The sequence below is a fragment of the Cryptomeria japonica genome, chromosome 6 (genome assembly GCF_030272615.1).
Source record: "Cryptomeria japonica chromosome 6, Sugi_1.0, whole genome shotgun sequence".
Classification (NCBI taxonomy): domain Eukaryota; kingdom Viridiplantae; phylum Streptophyta; class Pinopsida; order Cupressales; family Cupressaceae; genus Cryptomeria; species Cryptomeria japonica.
The window spans coordinates 70,586,248-70,609,734 of record NC_081410.1 but is presented as its reverse complement, the minus strand read 5'-3'; the positions used below and the strand labels follow the sequence as shown (position 1 = coordinate 70,609,734).

At 35.4% G+C, this 23,487-nt stretch overlaps 1 protein-coding gene across 6 annotated transcripts in view; it reads right to left on the bottom strand.

Annotated features, from left to right (window-relative positions):
• The window catches only part of LOC131064206 (helicase and polymerase-containing protein TEBICHI), a 156,577-nt gene that overhangs the window by 62,367 nt on the left and 70,723 nt on the right, over positions 1 to 23,487 (bottom strand). For all 6 annotated transcript variants that reach the window (XR_009358149.1, XR_009358150.1, XR_009358148.1 and 3 more), the window contains exons 9-14: positions 11,157 to 11,357; positions 10,739 to 10,900; positions 10,374 to 10,613; positions 9,867 to 10,079; positions 9,346 to 9,696; positions 9,062 to 9,214 (exon numbers count right to left, since the gene is read on the bottom strand). Coding sequence is in view for 3 of the 6 variants with exons in the window: in XM_059207156.1 (XP_059063139.1) it covers positions 9,062 to 9,214; positions 9,346 to 9,696; positions 9,867 to 10,079; positions 10,374 to 10,613; positions 10,739 to 10,900; positions 11,157 to 11,357 (1,320 nt within the window). In the remaining 3 variants the exon portion in view is untranslated. The remainder of the gene's footprint in view (positions 1 to 9,061; positions 9,215 to 9,345; positions 9,697 to 9,866; positions 10,080 to 10,373; positions 10,614 to 10,738; positions 10,901 to 11,156; positions 11,358 to 23,487) is intronic.

Genomic DNA, 23,487 nt, shown 5'->3' with positions numbered 1-23,487 from the left:
TTAGAGGAAAAATAATCAAAATAACTATAATAAAATTACCACCTATTAGAATATTAGTTTAATATTATGATAAAGTATATGTGTACACTTGTCTATAATAATTAGCTGTAGTTAGTTTGTTGTAACTACCATCTATTTTTAGACTGTAACTAATTTCTATTTTAAGCATATGATCAATAACATAATGTGATGCTCTCAACATGACAAAGCACACCATTTTCTCTCAATCTCATTCTTCAGTTTTTACTAACATGGGTATCAAAGTTGAATTGTGTCAATCATATGGAATTTGAAGGTTGGGAAGAGAGGAGGCTGAAAAAAAATAACACAAAAATTGCAGAGGTCATGAGTGGAATGAGCAACGAGCATCTATAAAAAAGTCACAAAATGGAAATACCATAGTGCATGATGCACATTGGGAGCATGCCCTAACAATACTGGGGAGAAGTTGTGAACATAATAGTTTATATCCTAAATCAAGTTCTTACATACCGTTAGAGATAATCACATAAAGAAAACTTAATCTGATAACACAACTAGGATAATATATTTCCATGTTTTTAGTTCATCCACATATACTTTAGTTCCTGAATAGAAAAGACAACCTAGATTCGAAAATATAAGATATATTTTTTGCTAGTTATAATAACCAATCTAAAAACATAGAGGCATATTGATATTTATGATAACAAATTCATTGTTAGCCAACGTGTTGATTTTTTAAAAAAACAAAGCCAATATTTTTCTTGTGTTCAATAGTAACAAAGTTCTTGAATCTTCTATTACAGTACCTTTGAAAGATGAACCTTCCAATCCACAAAGGCGGCCTAAGCATCAGCCATTGGCAGGTTCTTTTCGACTACTCAATCAAAGACGTAAGATCGAAAGTATTCCCACTTTGGCCCAAGTTCTTGTAGACATAATACCTTCACAACATGTGCCTAAGGCACATTAGAGACCCAAGTAATATTGTTCCACTTTAGATGGCATACATGAGGATGAACTTCTTGAATTAGATCAATGCCCACAGCGAAAAGGAAAACCAAATATTAGTTCAGCTGCTGAACGTGTTCATTTTGCTCTATCTTCTGATCACTTTCATGTTTTTGAACCATAGAAGTTTTCTACAACAAAAGGGAAACCGAAATGGGAAACTAATATGGAGATTGAGCATGATGCATTGATGAAGAATTGTACTTGAGACTTGATCAAATTGCTTTTAAGTAGAAGTCCCATCAAACGCAACTAGTCTATAAGGTAAAATGCAAAGCCAATAATTCCTTCAACAAGTACAAAGCATGTCCAGTTGCTAAGGGATATTCACAACAAGAGGGAATACTATGAAGACACTTTGCTCCTACTACTAGGATGGTGACTTTTCAATTGCTTCTCTGTATACTTACTTAATTTGGTTAGTAGGTGTATCAAGTAGATGTCAAAAAAGACTCCATGAATGAAGACTTGCATGAGGAGGCCCATATGGAGTAACAAAGGGGTTTTCCAAGTCCTGACTGTTAATATCTAGTTTGCAAATTAAGTCCCTGTACAAGCGTAACAAAGCTCTTCAAGTCTATTATCTTAAAATTGATACACACCTAAAAGATTATGGAACAGGAATCTTTCTAGTTCAAATATTTATGTCAAAAGCAGTGCTAATAATATTGTGATATAAGTTAGTGATCTTCCCATTATAAGAAGCACATGCACTACAGTTCAATGATTAAAATCAAAATTATGTCTAGCTTTTGAAATGTCTAATTTAGGACTTCTACATTACTACCTAAAAGTTGAATTTTGCTAATATGATCATTGCATCATTGTGGTTCAAATCAAATATGCCACAAATCCTTTAGAGCATTTTGGAATGACAAATTCCAACTCATATTCTACATCTATGCAGAATAGGCTGAAATTGTTAGCATCTAATGATTCATCCCCTACCAACAAATAACTCTATAAACAGATGGTGGGCAACCTGATATATCTTACATCTAATAAACCAGATCTATGCTTTGTTGTTAGCTATTTATCTCTCTCATTTTTTGCATTTTGGAATGACAAATTGCAACTCATATTCTACATCTATGCAGAATAGGCTGAAATTGTTAGCATCTAATGATTCATCCCCTACCAACAAATAACTCTATAAACAGATGGTGGGCAACCTGATATATCTTACATCTAATAAACCAGATCTATGCTTTGTTGTTAGCTATTCATTTCTCTCATTTTTTTTCCAAAGTGAAGCTCTCAAAATGGTTGGCTACAAAGTGAATTTTGTGGCATGCTAAAGATACTCAACTTTGGCATACTTTATTAAATAGCAACAATATTTTGTCTGATTGGATATAGACTCTAATTGGGCAGAACCAATTGATACTTGACAGTTTACTACTAGGTGCATCTTCTCTTTGATTTTAAAAGTGGTTTCATGGCAAAGTAAGCATTAGCAAACCATAGCATTTTCTTCCACTAAAGCTGAAAACAAAGCAATTGAGAGTACCAATTGTGAAGTATTTTGGTTATGAAGAGTTTTTACAAACTTTCAACATCCTCAACATATTCCTACTCCATGATGAAGATATTGTCATTGATGTCATTAATATATACAGAGCCGCCTACAGGTGCAGCATATACACAGAGCCTACAGGTGCATTCAGGAAATTCAAAAATTATACACAGATCCTACAGGTATATTATACAGAATACTAAATATGATATTTAGCGGCACATGTTTATATTAGAGGCGGCACATTCTTATTACACAACAGAAGACATCATATATATACCGTAAATATATTTTGTAGCGGCATTTATATATATTTATCAGGCCTAAATTAAAAACGGCAGAGACTATATTAACAAAGAAAATATTAAAATGAAGCGGTACCTATATATATATTTATCGGGCCTAATTAAAAACGGCAGAAAGTTTATCGACTTGGATATACGGTATGACGTGTTTGGTTGGATCATCCGATTCATGCAGAGATAATATATGCAGATGATAATGGAACAGCAATTGGTATATTAAAGACAGATGGCAGATCTAGTATTAATGCAGTGACTTTATATTGGAAGAGAAGTATATTATAATCTAAAGACATAATGTAATCGACTTTATTAAGGAGCAGCTTTCTGTTGTAATTATAATATTGCGATTTCAGAAAGGAGCAAAGGATATTATGTTGATAACAGCAACTTAACAATATAAGCTTGGCCGATTAAGAGAAAAGTGGCAGCGATATCTGAGTTATTAAACAAAAGTCATTAAAGAAGTGATTATAATTAAAGAATGCAGCGATTAATGATATGAATAAGTGCGAGTTGTAAAATATAAAAACAAATGTTTTTAATCAAAAGCAGTAAGGAAAAGCCACGTTGTCTTTACATGGAGAAGACTCTTCAATAAAGAGGCACGTCTTTTTGATGAATATATATATAGTAACTGTTGAGTGTTGAGAGTGAGAGAATAATTCTGATATATAACTCAGAAAATAAAGTAGTTCTCAGAAATGTGTGGAGAGTGATATACAATGCAAAAATAATAATTCAGAAGAAGAGGGTAAGGTGTGTGTGAAGCATGATACATATATGCTGTAGAAAATTCAGAGGTAGAAGTGTTGTATGTAAAAATATTAAAAAGAAAAATTCAAGCATGTGGAGAAATATGAAGTGTGGTGTTAGATAATAATGGAAGTGTAGTGTGGAAGTAAAAGAAGATGATAATTATCTTGTAGCAGATTTAAGATAAAATCTTGACAGATTTATGGAAGGAGTGTGGGTTATATAAAGGTTGATCAATATTACATCAGATTTGATAAGAAGCATACGTGCAGACATACATAAAATTGTGCAGGTTTGAGAAGGGAATCATAACAGTTTGAACAAAAGAGTGATAATCAAATTTGTTGAAAAATTATCCTTCATTAGTTGGTACAGCAACACATCAAAATGAAGATTTCAGATTCAAAGTGAAGTGAGTTGGTGCTCATTGTTTCCAGATTAGGGGGTTGGTGCTTCCAGTGGGTTGGTGCTCACAAAATCAGATTGGGGAGTTGGTGCTTCCAGTGGGTTGGTGCTCACAAACATTGTAAAAGAAATTTATATATAGCAAGCATTTTTAGTGGTTTTCTCCCACATTGGGTTTCCACTTAAACCTTTGTGTTATTGTGTTCATATGCATAATTATTTTAATTACAAAGTATTAAATTGAAAAGTGTTATTATGCTGATTCACGCCCCCCCCCTCTCAGTATAATCGCATGCTCTTCACTCCACTTTTCTATGATAACCAAGGAGTATTGAAGTCAGTTAATAATCCAATGTATCATACTCATTTATCATCACACAATTCAACAACTAGTGGATAGTGAAGACATTTCTCTTCAATTTTGCACTTTTTAGGAGCAACCTACTAATTTAATGTCTAAACCTCCAGCTCTTGTTTACTTTCTCAAATTTAGAGCCAAGTTTGATGTTGTTTTTGGTGTTAAAGCAGATAGCATCAGTCGGATGATCGAAATGTCTAATTGGCCTTACGGCCTGAGACATTTGTCTTGTACTTATCCGTACATCTATCCTTATTATTCTGATCACATATGGACATACATTTATTTATGTAATCAATTATTTATTGGTTAATATTATGATTAATGTTATAATCAATATTATGAATAATTAGTAAACAGGTGTTACTAATCATTCATAATATCAATTATATTATATTATTTCATTAATTACCTTACCGATTCATTGCAAGTGATAACATGTATTTATCGGTTTGATTGACCGATTAGTTTGCTAAGAAACCGACGATATATTCGTTGGTTATACATTGATTTATATTGCTGACGTGACTCCACATAGGAGTCACGACTCCTTGAGGAATCAACAGACGTGACTCCACATAGGAGTCACGACTCCTTGAGGAATCATGTTGATTCCACAAGGAGTTGTGACTCCTTTGAAGATCACCGTCGATTATAAACTCAAATGCTGTCGATGAATGCAAAGGAATTAATACGCACAGATAGAAGATCAGGATTTCTGTCACAGGTGGATAAGAGAGACTACCGTGGGAGTGACAGTTCTTGTGTGTGAATTACTTCACTTTATAAATTGTAATCTGCAGTTGATATAACAAGCAAGAGTTGTTAATATTGTGGCAATTACATTCAGCAGTCGCTATTATTGAGAGAACAGTTACCAGCCAATATTGTTGTGATAGCAAACAGCAGCGATCTGCAAGACAATAAGCTGTTATATTACACAGAATATTGTGTGATCTAAAAATAAAATTTAAAATTACCTATATAGATAAATCTGATCGGCTTTAACATTCGGTTTATTCATTAAAGCGAGTTATTAGTATATTAGTTTAATAATATAATAAAGTGTATTTGTACACTTGTTTATAACAACTAGTTGTAGTTATTTTCTTGTAAATACCATCTATTTTTCGAGCACAACTACTCTCTGTAATTAGCATATGATCCATAACATAATGCAATGCTCTCAAGCGGAGAAAACATGACATTTTCTCTCAATCTCAGTCTTCAATTTTTACCAAACATCAACCAATTGAATTTGCATTTAACAAGTCAATCCAAAATCCAAATACACCAATAAAATACGTTTTGAATTAGGACAAGTTAATTAAATAACACAATCCTCTTAACAAATATGTCATGATCCAATATGCAATATTAAACAATAAGTACTTATGTCATGGATTTCTTGAAATTTAATTTCCTCAACGAATCTAAAATATTACACCAACAAGGCACTTATTTTGACTTTGGAAATAAACAAAATGTATATAGCTTATTCACGAGAATCCTATAAGCAGAAATAGCATGCCAAAGTACATCAATGGACTTCACCCTTATATCTGCACCAAGATAGAATTGATTGCCACTAACAAAGTGGGGCAACCACACCACCATGTCTCCAAGACTAAACAAAAGACCACCTGTTATAGTCCCATCCAAGAGCACAACAAACGAAGCAACCTACATAACAATATAAGGCCTCAATGCAATCAATGCGAAACAACGGCAAGAGAAAGCAAAAGGGCAGTTGCAATTCTTTACAACATGCACAACAATAACTTAAGTACAAAAAAAAGAACTAATCTAGATGCTAAGTGTCCAAGCACCAACACCTCTTCCATACCAAGAGCTCGATCAAAGGTTAAACCTTCCATGTCATTGTTGATAGTCAAGCCATACCAAGTCACATTGTACTTAACAAGCTATATGTCCATGATCAAAATGATACCTACAAAGCTAAGTCATAATGTTAGTTCATCAATTTCAATGAGAGCACCTATAACATCTTGGAGTCCCTTTTAAAGAACAAACAAAATTTGGAATCCACAAACAAATCACCACAACATTGTTCATACATAGAAGTTCATATTGTTTGTGGCCTACGTAGGGACACCTGAGTGACATAGTAAGAACACAGTCGCAACGTGCCAAGTTTGAGCACAATTTCATAGCAACTGAAGCTCAACAATCTATTGCAACGTTATACTGACATCTTTGAAGATCCCAAAGATGTCCCAACACAATGCATTATAAAGCAATAAATCAACCAACTCCTAAACCTCCACTTCCATGTAGCCCACAATACCACATCCGTTTGAGAGAATGAAAAGATCCAATACAAAGGGATTCAACACAACTTGAACTCAATAGAAAACCTTTGTGTTACATGATGCCACTCCATAGAGAATCCCCATGATCCATGTCATGTCATTACACCAACCCATGCAACACACATATGAAAGATACACAAACACACCAAAAATAAGGCAAACCATCAACTAGTCAAAAAGTTGAACAATTTTATGACCACCCTTATTTGAAACTATATTTTAATATGTACAAAATCGCTTCTAAGATCAATAGAAAAATTAGCTAGGAAGTCTTCCCCTAGTCCTAAAATCAAGAGAAATCTCATTGTTTGCCTTTCAGTTATTTGTACACATATGAACTATATCTATTCATTTTTAATAAAAGAGCATTAGTCTACTAACTTTGTCTCATGAACGTGTTATACTTGTGTTGTTACTAAGTAATTTATGAGGTAACTAGTTTGTCCTTTGTGCCACAACTTGGATCCCATGGTGGAAGTCAATCTCATACCCAATCTCAACATACTAGAGGTTTAATTATTAAATATGTTTCACGAATAATGAAAATGCCCATATGGGGCATCAATTGTGTCCACTACATTTGTGCTTATAAACTTTGAGTTCTCTAATAGCATATCTTTGTAGGGATTAGCTCGCTTAAAGTATCTCACTTAAGATTTCTGCATACAATTAGATCTAAACAAGATATTGAGCAAATATTTTAGTACTACAAAATTTGCAAGTTAAGTATGATGACATATCAATCCTTCATATAGTGCCTTCAAGAGATTTGTCAATTGTAAGGCTATCATCTGTGGGGACCCTCTTATGTAAAAAACTAGTTGGTTCTCTATTCTTTGTGTTGTCACTAATTACTTTATCATACCACTGCAAAGTTGAAGCTTCTTACAGCTATACAATATTTCATTGGTTTTAGAATGACTTAGCAACTCAGAACTGGACCTTAAAATACTAAGCCTCAAGGCGAAATTCTTGCACTCCTCGGAGAGAATGGACGTGCTATTGTTCAACACTTGACCTGACAACTTTTATCAATGCCATGAATATCCACTCATAAAAAAATATGGATGTATGACATGAATCTTATGAAAATCCTACTTAAAAGACAACATTTCCTATCAATTTTTTTAGAAAGAAAGAAAGAAGCGAAAAACAACTGCCCATGTAAATCAGTGAGAACCAAAATACCAACAAGTTGTAATAGCTAGTCAGGAGAACAAAAAGAAATCCTAAATAGCCAGTTCACTAATAGCAAGCAGCATATCTAGGTTCAATCTAAACTCGATTGGGATTTCAAGTCAATCCCATCAAGGATTCAACTTAGGGTCATTCTGACCTATAGAGTCATCTCATATGAGGGACGGAACTAAGAGAACCCAAATCAAATTTGAGATAATCTATCAAAACTCAAAATAAACCCACATTTTTTTATGGATTTATAAAAAAAAATTAATCACCTTTGGCCGTCGACCTAACTATTTTTGCTTGGACAATTTTGCCCATCAAACAGCAATGATTTTTCCTAGCAGACTTGACAATTTTCTTTATTCAATAGGATCATTTTTCATACAATAACGCAGTCACAACCAGCTCCCACACCCAAATGAATTGAAGTCATTGTCAACCAAGGGCAAAGTTATGGATGAATGATCAAGACAATCTACTAGATCATGCCAAAATCCCCAGCGAAGTAGAACACATGATGATAGATACTAACAAACATAACACCAAATGCTCAAAGTTGTGCCCTACCATGATTTCAACAACCAACAAACAATAGTGGTAGAGAACAGCACTTGCATTTGCTTATGATTTTGTTTTATTCATTCTGCTTCTCTATATATTTATGTTTCATCCATCATTAGTATTAGTAAAGTATATGTTTTATTCAAATGAAAGCTATGCTCTATGAATTTACCCATGGGTTTAGGAACATAATATATTTAAATTTATAACAATTTTAACTTTTTATATAATATACCTAAATTTTAATAATTATAGTGTTAGTAAATCTAATATATTATTTTAACATTTAAACTTACTAATAATAATATATATTTATGAACCCTAAAAAATATTTTGCCAAATCTGCAAACACAAACGATAAATCTAAGAAGCAATGGATCCTAAATAGAGGATAATTAACCCAAATAGATAAGCCCCAGATTAATTAGTAAATGTTACATACAAAGTCATATGACACAAAATAATCCTCTAAAAGGAAAGTCCCATGCTTAAAAGAGATCCCTCAAATGAACTAAGGAAACTCCCGTGCCAGAATCATTTCCAATGCTGTCAACCAAAGCATATAAATGTAAAAATAAACACGTAGTCTACCAAAAAGGCAGTAAGTTGTCCAAGAAAATAATAGAAATCCAAAGTACTAGAAAGTCATTACCTGATCCAAAGGACATAATTCCATAAATCTCTGATAGTACAGTTCCCAATCTGGCTGTATATCAACATTGATAGGAGTTATCTCATACAACAAATGGAGATCTGAGGCAAGCACAAACCCTTCTCTTGCTCTAGCAAGATCTTCGAGGACAGTCTGGAGTAAGAAAACAGACACAAAGCAGAGTCAATAAGCATTCCATGATATGCAATATAAGAATGGAAATGACAATTAAAATAAGAGTACCAATGTAAGAATATCTTAATGCAATTATATTTGTCTATTACCAATGACTCCTCTGGACTCAATGAACTTCCAAATGCTGCACGCCCCAATGGTGTTGTAGAATACACTTGAGATTGTTGATCCCATTCCAGAAACTTTGCATGACATAGCCAACGAAGTGACTCCTGTGCTGACTTTACCACATCTTCAAATGGCTGTGTTGAGTTCAGTAATGTACACCTAACATAGCAGTTTATATCATTTGCTGTTTGGACAATCCCGCCAGCCACAACCTCTAAAATGGCTCGTTTCATTCCATTCTTGTCATCGGAAAGGCAAGACTGTAGTGGAGGACAGCCTTCATTCAGCATATTTGTAATCCGTTTAACTTCTTCAGGCTTGCAGATCAGTATCTGTTTAAAGCACAATCAGAAACTGAAAAATGAATGCAATGAAACAGAAAAGAAGTTACAGGACAATGCCCATGAAAAAATGAAGTACAGAGTATAAGTATTTGATTCTCTCCTAAAGCAATAATTGTAAATACAAGCAGCATAGATCAGTCGCAATCAAATCCACTTACACTTTCGCCCTTTGTATCTATTCCTGCCCGTCCTGCCCGACCAGCCATTTGCCTATATTTTGTCCCATCTATGAAATCTCGTCCAATTCTAGGCTGCCGGAAAACCACCCTTCTCGCTGGTAAATTGACACCAGCAGCTAAAGTAGATGTAGCTGTCAACACCCTCACAATTCCTTGTTTGTAACATGTCTCGATTATCTCTCGTTCTTCAACCTGGACATGTAGGAGAACATAAGGGACTCTTTTACCAAGAAGAAACAACAATCAAAGAGAAGACTTGCAATCACAATATTGGTTCATGCAGACTATTATACTTTTGAATCAGTCATGTGCCTTTTCCATATATGATGCTAGTCAGAAATTTTGATTAAAAGAGCTATAAAAAATTAAAACCAATGTGGATTTCCAGGCAGAACTCTCCTTCATGGATCACAGTTTTGACATAAATCTGACATGTTATATTAGAATTAGAAGCAGGCAAGTAAGAGAAAATCAGGCCCTCCCTACCGTAAGGCCTGCATGATGATAAGCCACTCCAGATGGGACAGTTTCGGCAAGTGTAGCATCCAGCCCTGCAGGACACTTCCGTAACTCTTCAACAGCAGCTGATCCATCCTTAAATTGACAATTTGTCCCCATTTTACTACAAGAAAATTCTTTAATGAACTTTGCAATATGTCTGGCAGTTGTTTCACATGCTTTGCGACTAGAACAAAACACAAGCACAGAATGGCCAGATTGAACAACCTGTGAAATATAAATGCATAAAAGAGATACTGAGGTATTCAGCAAAAATTATTCAAAAAAGAAAAACAGATATAGTGATAGTAATAACTAGACAACATATAGCAGAAGGGGTGATAGTTTTGAACCTCATTGCATAACTCAACAACGTGATCTGGATCTTTCCCCCCAAGATCAGAACCCTTGGGAATTGCCCGTACAACTTCCATTTTCTTGTTATAAACTGTATTTCCAACCTTTATGAATTCATCCAGAGGAACTGGCCGAAACTCAGTCTCATATAAGGCAGCCTATATTATTACATTGAGAAGCCCAAACAATGTACTTAGAGAATCAGATGATGGAGGTCAGTGTGCATGAAACTAACTAATAATCCATAGCTCACTAGTCTATAAGTGCTTCCCATTTATCTATTCTTATCACACCCCGTTATAACAGAAATTAAATATCTGTTCACATTATATAATTCTAATCCAAGCTTTATATTTTTTTATTAAAGTTTAAACTTAATACCACACAGGCTTATGAGACAAAACTTAAACACACCTGAAGCCAGTTAGAAACAGCTTGTACATTTGGCATTGTAGCACTCATACCAACAATTTGAATTCCAAGATTAGGATCAGTTTTTCCACTGCTATTTCCAGGACTCTCAACATTAGAGTTTCCCCAATCACCTTCCCCTGTTGCATACCGCAACTTTGTCAACATAAGCTCCAACAGATATCCCCTACTTTGATCCCCCACCTGTTATAATACCAGTTATTATTACACACACAAACAAGTCAATAATAGTAATAAATATGACAAGGTTTAAATTAAACACAATAATAACAAAAATTCTACATATCTACATTTATGGGGTCAAAACCTGAGAAGAAAAATTTGAAAAAGAGTGGACACCAACTTAAAGTAACTTCAAGAGAAATAAAACCAAATATATATGAGACTGTTAACATTTTTTAATATTATCTTTGACATGCAGAACGTTAACAGCCAGATGCCAAATTGTGTTCAAATGTGCAAATGAAAACATGGTACACTTTAGCATTTATATCATAAATTATAGATGGCATTTTTATTGTGCCTTAAATAATGCAATTATTTTCATTGGAAATTTCCAATGACCCCAGCTAAATTACAAAAACATAGAAACATTTGATATAATAAACAAATACCGCGATTCACCATATCTGTATGGTGTTGAGTCCTGTTGTGACATTTTCACAAATCACACCATTGTAAATGGGGACCCCCACTTTTTTGCTTTCTACCTTGGTTCTTTTTGCTTTGACTTAGAGTGCAACACCTTGCCCTTGGAATTGAATAGATCAAGTCAAGAAGTCATGTTTCATGTTCAAGGTCCATGATCAAGTGTCAAGACTGAGGATTGAAGGGTATATTGTGAATGTTGCAAAATTTGTCAAAAGTGCTATAAGTTGTCAATGTTGTCAATATTGTAAAAAATGTTGCAAAATTGTCCAAGTGTAAAAAATGTTGAAAAGTTGTCAAAATGAAAGATTAAGAGTTAGAGAAATGGAGGTGCTCTGGTTATTTTGGGGGTGGAATTGCAAGGTTTCCTTGCATTTTCGCCCAATTTTACAACACTCTGAAGTTCCACCCTTCAGTGTAGTGCATAGCCATCATGGATTTCCAACTTTTCTATACCTTTCAGTACACAACCTAACTGAAATTCCAACCTTGCTTTGAATGCTTACGCATGACGTTGGTGGATTCCCGCCCTTTGATGTTCATTCCACAACCATGACTTAAGTCCGACCCTTGAGTGCATATACCATAGTGAATCTCCCCCTAGGCCTTTCATGCATTACTAACCCCAAAATCCCAACCTTATCTTGCAAACAACACATGGCATAGGTGAAAAACCTCAAGATGCAAATCCAGAATCGTTGAAGTGCTGTTTAAGGGGGGCCTCAACCTACATTCATGCATGCACACTTGCAATATGCACTCACATTATTTTGTGCAAGCACCTACTTCAAATGCGCTCTACTTCACCAATGCAAGCACACCCCCTAAATGCACTCTAGGACAAATCAGCATACACACATCCCTAAGTTGCGCTTCGCACTCAACTTGGCAAGCAGAGGTCTCAAACCGCTCAGCATATTTTGTACATCAGATAGGCCCCTTCTAACCCACCACATGCACTTTTGGGCATGCACAAGTGTAAAATACGCTCAATTTTGTGCACCAAGACGTTCAAAATCCGCCCAAGGGCTTTTGTGCATGTACCCACCCCATATCCGCCCACTTCAAATTGTGCATACACATGCCTTAAACCCAACCTAGCAAGCAATGGATACACGTGATGAGAATTTCAAACTTATGTACTTAACCCTCTGAATTCCGCTCAAAAATCAGATGAAAATTGAACTAGAAAGGATAAGATCAGACATTCAAACCTAAAAAAATCACACCTAAAATCAGGCACAGTCCTATAGCTCAGAGCAGACCTAATCAAGGTTTGAAGGAAAGGATGAATTGTGGTGACATTTGAGCACTTGACCTATACTTATACCCTTCAAAGGATGTATGCATAAGTGAGCTCAGCCAACTTGACCTTGTAGACAGAAGCAAACAAAATCAAATGTAGTCAGGCTGACTTGCTTTCATCCATGGGTACATGTAAATACCGCCCATCTCAATCCATAAAGTGCCCTTAATTGGGCCCAAATATGTCCTTCAAGACCTCTTTAACCCACCTTGAGCTATAAAGCCCTAAGTCAGCTCGTTTGTTGGAGGAAATATGAAATTAAAGGGCAAAATCAATGATAAAATCAGACCTAGCCAATCTAAAGAGGGTTGCCCTTTATTAGGTCTGCCTAATAAAGGGTTGTGAATTCAAAATTTTGAGGAATAAAGCTAGGATCAAATTCTCTATTTTAACATCAGAGCAAATGCGAATATTAGAGGCAGACCTCAGTCAACATTTTGAATCAAGCCTGATTACAAACAAGTTTCATAAGCAGAAAGTTCATTTCCAGATTTGAAAGAATGTAGGAAGCGTAAATTTTGTGGAATTTTCTTATCATTTCTGGGGTTTTGATTCCAATTATGTTCTTTTTCAGGTTTGGGGCCAGAAATGAAGTGCATGGTGCGTAAGGATGGAGGACAAACAACAAAGGCATGTTCGACACATTCAGTAATGACAAGAATTTCAGACATCAAGAGGGAAGATCGATATATTCGAGATAAGATTCACTTTCCAATTTCGAGATCAAGGAGAGAAAACATCATAATTTCAAATATGCAACTTGGAGAAGGCTTCACAAGGATAACATTTGCATATGCAAGAGGATGATTCAATAGTGCAACATCAAGAACAGGAGTGCTATTGCAAGAAGGTTCTACAATCCCACCCAAGGAAGGCACTGCTCCACTTTCATCATGCAATTTCCACCAAGGAGGGTGCTATTCCACCACTGTCTTGCACTTCCGCCCTAGTCAAGGAAATGTGGCTAAGATAAACGTTCAAGTAGGCTTGCAAAGGATGAACATCAAGACTTCACAAACCAAGAAAGAGGTTAGGCTTTAAGACAAGGAGGAGGTTGAATTTTACAAGTAATGATGGCAAATGAGGAGGAAATCATCACCAATAAGAGACCACACTCATATGTGCAAGAAGATGAGCAAAGGGTATTAATAGTGCAAGCTTGTTCCACAAAGCAATGAAGAGTTCTATATATTCAATACATCACAATAATGATGAGGAAACGTTGCAACAATCTTGAATATCCTTCAGAAATCCAAGAATCAAGGTCCGTACAACAACGACATAATCTTGGTCAAGTACATCATGCACAAGATAATAAAGCATTGACATCATGAAGATGAAAGATTCAAGATTGAATATAAAAATTCATCACAAGGACTCCCAAACATGAGAATGAAAGGCAAATGTGATCAAGAATGAATGATAGTTTCAAAAGAGTTAATCAAAGCTAGAAGATGATGCAATTTGGGAATATGTTCCATCACATCAAGCAATTGCACAAGGGTAAGTATCAAGAGATATTGCTCATGATGAAGTGTAAAGTCTACAAGGCATGCAAGGACCAACTCACCTTCATCAACCCATCAAGGTGTGCCACATCAACAAGTCCATATTCAATGAACTCGATTCAGCAAGGAGAAAGCAAGTGACATGTGTCGCTTCATCAAATATTGTTCTATGTACCTAACCAATTTTCTCATTGGTTCGCATTAAAAGGACATGTCCAAAATATTGTAATTTTCCCATTGGTCGAAGGGAATTAGTTATAACTAATCCTAATTAGGGTTTCATCATGTAATTTCAGCCATTGATTCCAAGTCAATCTGGGCCCTTCATTGTAATTGGGATGTATACATAAGGCATTGCCTTCTCATTTGTAAAGAGTTAATAGTTAATAGTTAATAGTGAGTAACAAGAGCAATTAGAGTTAGCAATAGAGTAGGAGAAGACAAGAAATTGTTGCCAAGGCTTGAAGGAATAAACATACTATTTTCATTGAAGATATGGGGGATTTTGTATGTTGTTTCGACATGTTGCATGGTTTCTACTTCTCATAGTTTGGATGTGTTTATATGATGTTGATTAATTGAATGAAAGATCTTCTTGTTCATTCATGGTGAAGCCTACATGTTCATACCATTTGGATTTTGTTGATTGCAAGTTATTATGCATAATTGGATTAAACTGAATTTAAAGATTAACTTCAATTACTTTATGCTCATTGCTCATGGTGTTGATGTGCATAAGTGATATGAAAATCATTCACTTATCCTTAGTGATGATGTGTTTTTTATGACACCATGCAACACAGAATAAAATACTAAGTATTCTATCCTCTCCTGAACAAATACTTCTCGAATGCTAAAATGTATGGTCAAATGAGACAACTCCAAGGTTCTAATAGTCAAGTCTTGACTTTATATTGTGGATAGACTCAAGTGTGTTGATGTGATTTTTCTGGAATCGCAAGGGGACTTACATTTTACTTGGAACTTGTTGGAACGTGGAATCTCAAATTTGCTTGAAAAAAAGATAAAAGGATGAGGGTTTAGAGAGACTACACTACTCCTCAGATCAATGATAACACCGGATCATGCTTGGATGGACGCATTCCTTAAACCGAGCTTTGCTTTGCCATCTTGCCAACAACTACACAAAATCAATGCAATCTTCCAAGGTAAATGATATCATGAATCCTTCACCCAAATACCCAATACACTGGTGCAACTTGAATAAACATATCCACGATTGAACTTAGCACATTATAATGTTCAAGCTAACTATGAACTGTAACTGAAAATCATCCAACCACAAATAGTATGAACCAAAGGAATTATCAACATCCACACATTACTCCATCACAATCAATGAACTTCATCTAACATGAGGATATAACAAGAAACCATGCAATATGTAAAGGAAAGACCACTATCCACCATGAATTCAATGAAAAGGATGTTTATTTACAAGCTTGGCAACAATTTATGCCTTCTCCTCCTACTCTACTCTAGCTATTTGCTATCTCCTTACTAACTATTAACCTATACAAATGAGGAGAGAAAGCCTTATATAGTGTTCTCAATACAATTGAATGGCCAAGATCAAAACCCCATCAACGGCCAAGATTGAAAGATATAAACCCTAATTAGGGTTTGTTACACCCATTACATAACATTTAATGCTTGACCAATGATAAAAACTACATTAAATAGGACACATGTCCTTTGAATGTTAACCAATGAATGATGAGGTTAGGTGCATCAAACTTTGTGCCTTCACATTCGGTAATTATCCTCATTGGATGAGTCAACTGCATTGAATCTGGATGCCTTAACTTGGAATGATGTGATTGGGTTGAAGATGACTAAGTGCCACCTCTGCTTACTCCTTGTAACTCATCACAAGTATTTGTGATTCGGCCAATATCTCTTAATACTCAACATTTCCAAGCCCCTGATGTGATGATGGTGGGAGATATTCCCAAATTGCATCATCTTATTTAATTTGATCACCTTCACTTATCCTTCTTCCTTATACTTGGGATTTCACCTTTGTGTGTTTCACCTCGCATTAGACCTGAATTCCTTCATTTGAAGCCTTCATCCTGGATTACTCTCTTGTTGTACTGATAGTGATTCTTGGATATCCAAAGGAAATTCAAGATTGCTTTAGCATCTTTTCATGTCTTAGTCCTTGATTTTGCCGCTTTGTGTAACTTGATCTTCTATGTGGTTGAACTATTCTTCATTGCACTATAGAGTCCATCCATGCTTGTCTTTGTATGTCTTGATGTCCTTGTGGAATCCCTCATTGTAAAGCAACTTTTGCATTATTGGGGTCTCTCTCATGGTGATTGCAGTCCTTGTGTTATAATGCCCTATGTCCTCCATCCTTGCATCAAAAATTGTTGTTGAAGTATTCCACTTGCTAGGTTGAGGTGTTCTATTTATTTGATTCACCATCATTTATTCTTCTTTGGATCTTCTTGTCATACTTGAATTCTTTCTCATTGCATTGTTGTCTTCTTTGATGTTGCAAGTGTGATCTCTCCATGTGATTGAATCTCCTCAACCTCTTCATTGTTGTAACATCCTCACTTGCTCCCTTTCATATGCTTTACTTCTGACTTAAACCTGAAAAGAGCACGAATATAAATCAAGAACGATGTAAATAAAGTGTTCCATACTCTCCTAAATCTTGCCTTCAAACCTTCACTTAAACCTGGAAATGACTGATTTTTAATTGGGAAATGATGTTCTCAGTTCTGATCTCATGTCTGATTTTACTGATCTCAGGTCTGATTGGGGTTTTCAGTCTGAGATTTCACCTTTTAGAGATCTTATTGGTGTTTCTACCAAATGGTAGACAAACTTACTGCACTTCACCAAGACTATCATGTATTTGGAGGTGTAAGGGAAAGATGTCATGATGACCGGGATTTTGAGGGAGTGAGGGAACTTTGCAAGGAAGTCTGTGGATTTGAGGAAGTAAGGACAGTTCTTGAGTTGTGTCTTGGATCTTGGGCAGTGACAGAAGTATCCCTTCTTGGCCGTGGATTTAAGGCTAGTGCAGGAAGGATGATGGATGAGGATTTGGAGGGGAAGTGGAAAATGTCAAGGAAGGCCAGGGATGTGAGGGGGAAGTGGAAAATGTCAAGGAAGGCCGTTGATTTGGAGGGGAAGTGGAAAAACTTGCTTGCCTCCCTCAACTCATGGTTGCCTTAATCACTTTCACCCTTCATCAAACTTATTCCTTTGCTTGATCAAATATCAGAATGTTGCACTTACCATTGCTAGGTCAAAGGAAAAATGGTCATTATCGTGGATTTCGAGATGCAAAGGAGAATTCTCATCATGGCCGGGGATTTAGGCTGCAAGGGAATTTCTTGAGGATGGTCGGGGATTTGGTCATGTAAAGGAACATTTCAAGTTATAAATTCATTGTTTCTCGCCCACCTTCCACACCAAGATTTCTTCACTCCATTTACTTCAAAGTATCTTTTCCTCATTCATCAAGGCATTTTCATCATTACTTAACAAGGTATTGAGATTACTCATTATTACTTTCAAGATCTTCAATCATTTGACTTCCATAAGGGGTGGTTCTTTTAGCAAGTCAAGGAGAAATACATCCTAGGTCAGGGATTTGAGGCAGGGAAGAAAGTTTCCTTCCTTAGCCATGGATCTGGAGATGTGAGGGGAACAATGCCTATGACTTCTCCAAGTTGTTGACTTCTCCAAGTTGTTGATTGCCTTAATTGCCTTCGTATTACAATATTCTTCATTTCCAAAGTTAAAGAAATGAGCTTGATGTTTCCTCTTTTCCTCATTAATCATATTTGCTCCCTTCGTGCTCAAGGGGTGGATTTCCTCAATCCAAGGAGAAATGCATCCTAGGCCATGGATATCAACATGTCAAGGAAAAAGTTTGTTAACTGTCGTGCATTTGGGGGTGCCAAGGAATAGTTCTAGGATGGTCGTGGATTTGAGGGAGTCCAAGAAGGATGTGATCTTGTGATGTTTTTTATCCTAAACTAGCTTGAGTTGAAAAAAGGGCAAAAGGGAAAAGGTTGAGGAATTCTATCCTAAGACTTAGATTGCAAGAAAAGAATGAATGATTTGATGGAATTCGATGTGTGATGACGTCACAACATCTAGCGCCACCTTGAATTAATGTTCCTGAACACTTCAAAGATAAAGACTGAATCCATACTTAGAACCTCCGGAAAATTTGACCTGACCTATCAAGAGACTAGGAAACATACTCAAAAAGGAAGAAGAATCCCAAACCGGATCAAGGTACTTTGTCTTTGATTACCCACGTGTGTGCAATTGCGTTCATTCCTTCTCAACAAGACCATCATAACTTCCAAGTTTCATCGTGATTAGCTACGTAGTTTGTCTAAACTTCATAAGCATCCTGGATAGAGCCTCGTTGCCAGTCGAACGTCTATAGCCCCGATGAGGTTATCGTTGTAATCTTGCGAATATTGCTCCATTGCCAACCAAGCGTCCATAGCCTCGATGGAGTTACTCACATGTTCCCATAGCCAATTTTGATATTTCATTTTCATTTATTTTTCCTTTTTACGTCTTGATTTTTTCCTTTTTCTTCTCATGTTTTCTCTTTTGATACTGCTTTCTTTTCTTATATTCTATCAATTCCTTTGTCTCGTAAGCAACAAAGCTCACTTGGGTTTGACGATTACAGTGGTGTTGAAGCAAGACTTTGAATTTTTCACTAATCACGACTTCGCTTGGAAAGCCATAATGACTCGGAGTTTATTGATGTGTAAAGATATAGTAATCAAACAAGGTCGGTATCAAGACACAAAAAGTGATTCTCTTCCAGGTCGAGTACAAGTCCTAACCAAATGATAAGGCTACAGAGGAATAACCTCGGATTCAAAAGCATTTCATAAGTAGATATCTACGAAATGGACCTAAACATAAGATCCAAAATGTACCAGTGTGTGAGAAAACAACACAAACGCCTTTCTCACAATCGAGAGCTCCCACTTAGAACACCTAAACTAAGCAAAACAACTAACACAAAAGCAAACTAAGACTTAAAGAAAACTAAGCTAAAGCACACAAAAAAAAACTACACTAAGGCAAACCAAAAGCAAACTGAACTAAAGAAAGCAAACAACTAAACTACTTCAGCCACCCAAGATTCTTGAGTCAAATGACTCAAGGCAAATAAAGAGAAAGGCTCAACGAAATCTCTTAGCTAAAACATGCAAAAAGAAAACCTATTCGAAGCCATATGCAAGAATCCTAGACTTGACACAACCCAAAGAAGCGATGTATATACATGACTTTACATGATTTCTCAGATTGTGCAACAACATCATGGCAAAAGTTATAGTTCTAAGTTTTGCAAATTCGTCCTTGATTTCAAAGAAGTTCTCACAAGGCCACTCTCATATTCAATCAATTCCTCGCACAAGATAAGCAATTGAGGCAACTCATCAGGTCCATGATCAATCCAAATGCAAGTTGTTTTCCCAAAACCCCCATAATCAAAATCATGATAACTTTCAAAACTAGGATTAAGGAAAGAGACGACTTGGCATGTTTTAGGTTCCAATAGAAACTCTTGCGTGTTCTCAACCTTCGCGTCATAAGAAGAGAGATCATCAATTGCTTCAAGAGGTTGCCATTGGTGATGTACCATTCCACGAGCATCCACAACATGTTGATCCTTGCTTGCAAGCTCCTCTCGAAATAAACTTTGCACTCCTTCAAATAGCTCAACATTCTTTGCTTTCACAATAACATCTCACTCATCTCTATGCATAAACCATTCATCCTTATGAAACTTTGTAAGCATATCTTCAAAATTTAGGGACTCCTTGATAGATTCAGCTTCAAACATCTTCTCTAGTTGATCAAATACAATCTTTGGTGGTATTTCATCCTCAAGCATTGTCTCGAGAGGCCGAAGTTGATGATGAATCACATCACTCACCATAACTTGTTTGCCATTTTGGCAGTGATTCCATTTGTATTTCCTCCATGAGATCTTTCAGCGCCCCCTCAAATAGCATGATAGTGATGATGTCTTTGAGCGCCCCCTCAAATTGTTCTTCATACTTGGGCTCACTTGTGATAATTCATAGTTGTTCATTCAACATGTCGACTTGATTGTCCTCTTCAAGGGTGCTACTTGAAACTTCTTGTAATTCCTTCTCAATAATCTCCTTTTGTAGTATGAACAAAAATTCCTCAAGGAATGAATCACCTTCTTCCTCGATTGCTTGCTCACCACTTGTCTCTATTTGAACATTCTCAATTGTTTCTTCAAATTTCATTCCATTGTACTCTTCTTTTCGTGTAAGGTATTGTTGTGATGTATTCACACATCGCCCCATTGCAAATGGGGACCCCTGCTTTTTGCTTTCTAGGGTTTGTTTTCTGGGTCTTTTAGGGTTTTGTCTGTTAGCCTTTGCATGATGAGTGTTGTCAGGGGGATCACTGGATAGCAGGCTTTGCTTAAGTCAGGGTGAGTCAGTGGATGATCCAAGTTAGGGTTTCTTTCAAGGTCTTCCTTAGGCTTGGTTTTGTTGGTTGTGTCTTGTTTGAGTTTGAGGAAGTCAGTTACTGGTTGAGAAAATTGGCAAAAGGCATGGAAGGAAATCTGTCTAGGATCATGTCCAAGGCAAGGTCAAGTAAGTTTGAAGGAGAATCAAGCCTAGAACATGATTTTCACTCCTGACCCTTCCAAAGGGTCCAGGGCGAAATTCATCTAAAACCCTATTTTTCACTAAATTCTTGGGCTAAATGTCAACCTAAAGGGTAGATTTGCAGGATCAGGATGGAAGGAGGCCTAGCAAAGTGCGTCCAAGACATGAAAAGGAGGAAGCAAGTGAAAGATTAGCTCAAATTGAGAATTTCGCTCCTGACCCTTCCAAAGGGTCCAGAGCGAAATTCACCTTTTCTTCTATTTTGCTCTTTCATATGGCCAAGTTTTGGATTTTGAGGCATAGTTGAGAAGGTTTGGATGCATGTTTGCCTTGGAGAGAAGGTTTAAGACTACAAAATGATGGAAATTAGCCTAAATCAAGATTTTCGCTCTTGACCCTTCCAAAGGTTCCAGAGCGAAAATCCTTATAAACCTCAAATTCTCACTTGTCAAGAGTAATTTCCTAGTTTCTAAGGCATGTGTGGAAGTGTTAAACATATTTTTGCCTAAGGAAATGACTAGAGGTGGAGAAAATGGAGGATTTTAGCCTAAAACAAGATTTTCACTCCTGACTGTAATGTCCCCTACTAGGGTTTGGTCTATTTAACCTATAATTAATCTATTTCAATGCACTTATGACTTAAACAACTTGATTAAGAGCCAAGTCTATTCTATCTTTCTTTAGTCTATCAAGTACTTGCTAATTTACCATACTAGATAATTAATTTTATTCTGATTCTTTTATATATCATTTGCATATTTATTAAATACTAGATACATGAATTATTATATTCTGATTCATTTATATATCATTTGCATATTTATTAACTACTAGATACATGAATTATTATGTATTACTGCACAGCAGTTTCTAAAAGATATTATATTAATATCTATTATTATATTAATATTTATATTTATATTAATAATTATATTTATAACCCTTATATTATTCCTTATTCTAATTTGAATATATATATATATATATATATATATGAATTAAACAATATTACCAATAATTTATGTGTTAGCTAATAACCTATTATATAAATTATTAATTCTACCACTGCCTAAAAGCACTAACTATATTAGTGGTTGTAAGAGCAGACAGGTTTGACATGTGTCAGATCTGGTCTGCCACAGTATACAAATTTAAGAATGGCTGCCATACATATTGCAGTCTATATTAGTATTACTATTAAGTTTTGCATTAAAACATTATCGGGCTTCATATATAAAGCATGCATATTAAGCACAGCACCAAGAACAAAGATGTTTACTACCTATCAATGAATATGGATCTGCATATGATCATAATCTCTTATTCTTCGATCTCCCCCCTCTCTTCCATGGTTGAAAATACCTTCTTATATCTTGATAGTGAATATGAGGTGTTGCGTCTCCAAAAGATACGACTAGTGCCTATTTATTAATGCTTAGTCTTATATGCTAATCGCACCTTCCCATATTATAATTGATAACTAATTAAGTGATAGTCCTTCAGTATTAAGCATCTTCATATTAGGGATGTGTCATCGACTGGTAGTAGCTGATGTGCTTAATAGTATCGTGGCCTTGAGTTATTCCAATAACTAGTTTCTACCTCCCGGTCATTGTCGTATATGGTATGGTCGATTATATTATTTAGTCACTGCTTTGGTCAGTGCTGCACTCTTAATGTCTTGTCTTCTCCTGGATGGTAGACACGGACTGGTATTGTGTAACTTATTAAAAGTGAATCGCACATCTTATTTCCATTAACCATTTATTAGTTTGTAAAATCTCTTTAATAAATCGGGTTTTATTTGCATTTTGCCGATTTCTTAATAAATTGGTTTATTTCAATCTATGAGTGTATAATATATTAGTGATTAGATAATATATCATAAATATATTAATAATTGATAATAATTATTCTTACCTAATTAATTAATATAAAATTATTAATTAAATAATAAAGAATTTATTATTTTATTAATTATTTAAGTATATAAATTGTGTTTACAATTGTAAATTATGTTTATAATTTATAATATATAAATTATGTTTATAATATAATATTATTTTATTTTTCTTTGAATATCTCAAAAATGTTATTAATAATAAATATTAATATGTATTAAAATAATAATATTTAATAAATAAATAAATAAATTTCAAATAATCATTCAT